This window comes from Orycteropus afer, unplaced genomic scaffold (assembly GCF_000298275.1).
Source record: "Orycteropus afer afer isolate SDZICR_OR568_19922 unplaced genomic scaffold, OryAfe1.0 scaffold00145, whole genome shotgun sequence".
NCBI lineage: Eukaryota > Metazoa > Chordata > Mammalia > Tubulidentata > Orycteropodidae > Orycteropus > Orycteropus afer.
The window spans coordinates 4,063,202-4,069,201 of record NW_006921732.1 but is presented as its reverse complement, the minus strand read 5'-3'; the positions used below and the strand labels follow the sequence as shown (position 1 = coordinate 4,069,201).

Here is a 6,000-nt window from a genome sequence, read left to right as displayed (position 1 = left end):
TGCATTTTGAATTATGCTTGGTAGTCTATTTATACCAAATATTACGGCCCTTAAGTTTGAGCCTAAATTTTCCTTGAGAAACTGTATAGTTCTAGGTTTCACATTTAAGTCTTTGATCCATCTGGAGTTCGTTTTTGCGTGTATACCACAATTTTTGTGAATTCTACTTTTTATAGCTGTACAACTTATTGACAACAATTATATGAATTGGCTGTGTAACCCTACCCTCAATCAATGCTATTTTTCTATCATGGTAAACTGAAACTCTGCACCATAGCAATTAACACCCTCCTCCTTCCTCCCTCCTTCCCACTTGCATGTCTTATCATTTTTTATTAAATGTCACATTACTAATTTTACCTTGTTGGGTGTTGAGTTTTGTTCAAGGACTAGTTTAAAGTTACTTGGAAACAGTTGGATCCTTTAAAGGCTTTCTTTTATGCTTTGTCAGATGGGACTTCAGCAGCCTGAATCAATTGATAATTTGGACCACTAGGAATATTTTGGTTTCTACATTGTAAGACTTTGTTTCACTCTAGCTGGTGTGAAACTATTCCTACACAAACTATTCCTTGCCCTATGTGAAAATTGTTCTACCTTTTCTTTGCAGTACTTCTTTCACACACATACACAGATTAGTAGTCAGCCCAAGACTTGATGGGAACTTCCTGTTGATTTTTAGAGCTCTCTTCTTGTCAGTAATTAATTCACTCTGCAAATCCTAGTCATCACGTTATTGTTGTTGCTGTGAGCTGAATCTGACCCATGGCAACCTGTGGCATCTTCATCAATGTTGACATGTTTGAGCCCACTGCTGAAGCTACTGTGTCAAATCATCTCATTTTTCCCTTATTTTTGCTGACCTTCTACTTTACCAAACATGGTATCTTCGTCTAGTGATTGGTCTTTCTTGACCATATGTTCAAAGCAAGCAAGATTAAGTCTCGTCATTCTGCCTTCCAAGGAGCATTCTGGTTACATTTTTTCTAAGACTTATTTGCTCATTCTTCTGCCAGTTGATGGTATATTCAATATTCTTCACTAACACTATATAAATGTATCAATTCTTCTTGTGACTTCTTTTTCATTGTCCAGCTTTCACAAGCATGAGGGGACTGAAAAGACCATGGCTTGGGTCAAGTACACCTTACTGACCAAAGTGTCATTTTTGCTTTTCAACCCTTTACAGAGGTCTTTTACAGAAGATCTGCCCATTGCAATACACTGTTTGGTTCCTTGTTTGTTGCTTCCATGGGCACTGATTGTTGGCGAGGAGAATGAAACCTTTGGCAACTTCAACTGGCTTCCCTATATTCTCAGCTCTGTCTCCTCACTTCAGGATACTTCTGAGCTCAGTTTTTATTCCTCCTCCCTGTGCCATGGCCTAGAAACTCTAAGCACTAAGGTAGGGCATCAAAGGAGTCACCTTCTCTCAGGGATCCTATACTTCCTTGTTGTCCATCTTTTAAAATCTATTTTGTCACCTTATTTCATTATTAAGGTAAAGTGGTCCCTATTCCATCACTGCTGGATGCAGAAGTTGGTATACTGCATTTGAACTGTGAGAGCTACAAAGGCCTGATAGACATAAACGTGAGCTGCTCTGAATGCAGTCACTCTTGTAAATGGGCATGTTTGTTACAAACACCCTGGAATCTATGCCTATGAAGCTGTTATAAGAGATACTGGCTCCTGTTGACAATAAGGCTTCTAATCCAGGCCAGTTTCTATACATGTCTGATATGACTCTTTATCTCCTTACATCTGAGTCATCATCTGGGGGAAAGGGTGGGAGGGGGTCCAAAAAGATGACTACCACTTAGCTATGTGAACTGTTTCATGGACTGCTTCAAAGACCAAAGCAGAAGACAAACACCTGATATTATATTGCTAGCAAGCTACAGCTCATGGTCTGTATCCTTATGAGCAACCCCTGGGCCAAATATGACCTATAATCCTATAACCTTATGAATCTAAGTGCATAACAGAGCTTAAGCAATCTTCCTGGAAGTTGCTATACCTTTACTTTTTAGTCTTCTCTTCCTCAAACTAAATACCTATAGTTAACTTCAATATTTTCTTTCTTAAAAGTGATTTCCAGAATCTTAATCATTGTGGGTTCCTTCCTACAGACTTATCAGGTGTCCTGTACTTCTTAAAATGTGGTTCTCTGAGAAAGGAGTTGAGAACTAACACTTACTATGCACCAATTATGTAATAGGCAATAGTACTTCATTTCATTCAGTCCTTGTAACAAAACTGTCCTCATAATAATTCTGCAAGGTAAATTAGTGCTAAGAGAACATGTAATTGAAGCTAGGGCATTAGGGAAGTTTTCTAGGATTAGTTACATTTTATGTGAATTTAAAGACTGGACAAGATATTCCAGGCAGGAGCAAATAGCATGGAAGTAGAAATACCAGAATATATTTAGGAAGTGGTGAGTATTCTAAGTCAGTGGGCTAAAAAATTTGTTACTCACTAATTTAACAGCTAAATACTGATTATTTTTTACTCATAAAAAATTAAATATATATCCTAGCTACTATTTTCTAATGTCCTGGAAAAAAGTCATCTCACAGAAAGCCACAGGTAAGGGCTTTCTTCACTTAGGTCATTCTCATAATAATGCTGAGCCCTGACTGCAGGATTCCAGCAAGAAATATATGTGATTCTAAGTGCATACTCGGTACAAAATGTTTATTGAATGAACAGATCAATAAATTAGAGAATAAATGAATGGATTAACAGAGAAGAAAGCAACTATTTTACACTAAGAAATAATGGAAAGAATGTTCAAGGAGTTAACACTTTGTCCAATAAAACAATAAATTATATAACCACTATTATACCAATTTTTTTTTAATTGCTCTTACAAACCCCAATGATCATCATAAGATATTTTAGGATTGATTTTTAAGAACATTTTGAGTCCAAGAAAGAAGTTACTTGGCAAACAAGTAAAGAGCACTATGGAGACAATTCTGTTAATGTGTGCAGTTGTGTCATTTTAGTCACAAATTATAGCTTAAATCAGATGCAACTATTCACTTTTTGGAACCTTACCTAAAAGTCATTTCAGGACTTAAGGTGAACTGCAGGCTGTGCTTAAACATTAAACAGAGATAGCATAGTAAAAGGAAAAAAATTGAAAAGTCCACCATTAATATTACAGAAATAAGGTTAATTTTAACCTTAATAAAAATGCAAATCTAACACAGATGATTAGAGCATGAAAAGGTCAAAAGTATAGTAATGATACAACCAATGACTGAATAAATCACAAATTCAACACCTTCTCCTTCTGAAATGCTATTTCCCAACACTAAACCAAGCCATACAAAACTGTGAACTGATTTCACTGTCAATTAATTAAAATTAAAATTTATATGTAATCATGTATTTTTCAGTTATTTCTGTACACAACTATGAAAACAGTATGCCTTCATAATAAATCTTACCTCATTGTATCTGTTGCTAGGAATTTTGATGCTGGTTTTCCGAACTTCCATATCAACCACCAAACCTTGAACTACTGGTAATGTGTACTGGTAATTTCTGAAATCCTAAGCAAAAGTAGATTGAAGTAGAATAAAGATATTCATCAATGGTAGGATTTGATTTATAGTAATAAAATTAATGCAAATGGAAAGAATGTCAAAATTGAGAAATCCAGTTTATTTAAATATGTATAATGAAAGCCCAACTGTATATATTCTAACTTCTGAGTAAACTTTATGAGGAAGTAGACTAAACTGATATTAAACAAATATCTGAATGTCTCTGCTGCTTTATTTTCCTCTGTGGCACTTATCACCACTAAACATTTTCTATATAATTTGTTTACTGTCTGTCTTCCCCCTTAAGATAAGCTCCAAGAGGGTAGAAACTTATTTATTTTGTTCTTACAATCCCAAAGTCTGGAACATCATGAACACTCAATGAATATTTGTAGAGGAAAACACACACACATGCAGACAGTTCATTACCAGTGTGGCTGAAGCAAAATGAGCAAGAGTGACACATCGTGAGGTCAAAGTGACAGCATGTGGCTAGATTTCACAGGCCCTTGTGTGTACATAAGGTCTTTGACTTTCTTCTGAGGAGCGTTTTGGCCTATTTCAACAGATCTGATTTCTCTTTAAGGAACACACTTTAGGGAGCAAAGGCTAAAAAAGGGAGATCAGATAGACACAATAAAAATAATCCAGGCAAGAGGTAGTGATAATTTGGACTAGCATGTTAACAGTGCAAAAGGTGGTAAGAAGCTGTCAGAATCTAGATATATTCTTAAGGTAGAAAATATACTATTTGTCACTAGACTGATGTAGAATGTGAATAAAAAACAATAGTGAAATATGATTATTAATGTTATGGCCTGGGATACTAGAAGAAGAGAAGTGTCATTTACTGAGTTATAGAATGTGAAGAGGAGAAGAAGGTGGCGAATCACTATAGGAGAAGAACCAAGGAATGATACACTAGAAGCCAAGAAAAGAAAACGTATTAAATATTAGTAAGTTGTCGGACAGAACTGTGTAAAAATGATCTTGTGATTACTTCCATTTTCCCAGGTAAATCGGGGATGGGTCAATAGCTGAAAGTGAGGAAAGAGTAGGAAGCACTGTAGGTTTGAGATGAGATAATGTGCAAATAGTCATCTACCAAAAAAAAAAAAAAAAAAAACTCGCTGCTGTCAAGTCAATTTGACTCATAGCTACCCCTCCTTGGGTTTCCAAGGTGGTATCTCTATGGAAGTAGATTGCCCAATCTTCCTTCTGAGGAGTGGCTGGTGGGTTTGAACTGCCAGCCTTCTAGTTAGCAGTCAAATGACGCAGGCACTATGCCACCAGAGCTCCCAAACAGCCCTCTACAATAATAAAAATGTTTTATGGATCAGAAAAGATTGCTGGTAGCTCTACACTAATTCCCACATTCAGAGAGGAAACCTCATAATTCATGAGTACTGAGTGAAAAAAGCACTCCCATTCTCCACTCACTGACATGATTTGGTTCCAAAGACAAAGCTATTATCCTAAAATTAGTATTATGCAAAATTGGGAGGATGACCAGCAGACCACAAAATGGAGGATGACTACATCATTACATAACTGCCACACTACATCATTACATAATTGCCAAAACACTGAGAATCATGGCCTAGCCAAGTTGACACACAAGTTTAACCACCACAGCCAGCATTACTCTTGCCTTGCACCTCAGCATTTGTTACTGCTAGATGTACATCGTTAATGCACAAAACAGTTGAACAGTAGATATTAGATATTTTACTATAGCAGTAAATGTGAAATGTCAATTAACGAGACAGTCAATAAGTGAGAAGTAGGTATACTGAGAAGGGTCTTGTCTTAGTAATTGGGAATAATTAGCTCCATAGTAAACCCAACTCTAGCCCCATCTTAGAAATCTTAAAAGCAAAACTCAAAACCAAGCAACTGCATTACTTGCAACAGAGTCCAAGAATATTTACAGGAACACAAAAATATCTAGCACCCAACAAGGTAAAATCACAAGGCCTGGCATCCAAGAAAAAAATTATCAGCCATGCAAAGATGCAGGAAAATATGACTCAAACTAAGGGAAGAAAACAAGTGTTAGAATTACCAAACAAGAATATTGCACTAAGTTATTATCATAGCACTCTAAATGTTCAAAAAACAGAAGCATGGAAGATATGATGAAAATTACAATTTCTGAGATAAAAAATCCACCCCCCCCAACACTGGATGAAATTAACAGTAGCTCAGACATTGCAGAAGAAAAGATTAGTGGACTTGAAGACATAGCAGTAAAAGCTATCTAAAATCAAAGAATGAAAAATCAATAAAATAGAGCATTAGTGCTCTATGAGACGATTTCAAGCTGCCTGATATGTAGTAATTGGCGTCCCTGAAGGAGAAGAAGGGGGAACACAGAAACATATTTGATAAAAATTTTAAACCTGAAGATCAAGCAAGCTCAACAAATCCCAAGCAAAAG

General features: G+C 36.1%; 1 protein-coding gene across 1 annotated transcript in view; it reads right to left on the bottom strand.

Moving 5' to 3' along the window:
* ZFYVE9 (zinc finger FYVE-type containing 9) overlaps positions 1-6,000 on the bottom strand; it is a 189,133-nt gene that overhangs the window by 41,211 nt on the left and 141,922 nt on the right. Inside the window, exon 11 of the mRNA XM_007945897.2 lies at positions 3,462-3,566. Within this exon, the coding sequence (XP_007944088.1) occupies positions 3,462-3,566 (105 nt within the window). The remainder of the gene's footprint in view (positions 1-3,461; positions 3,567-6,000) is intronic.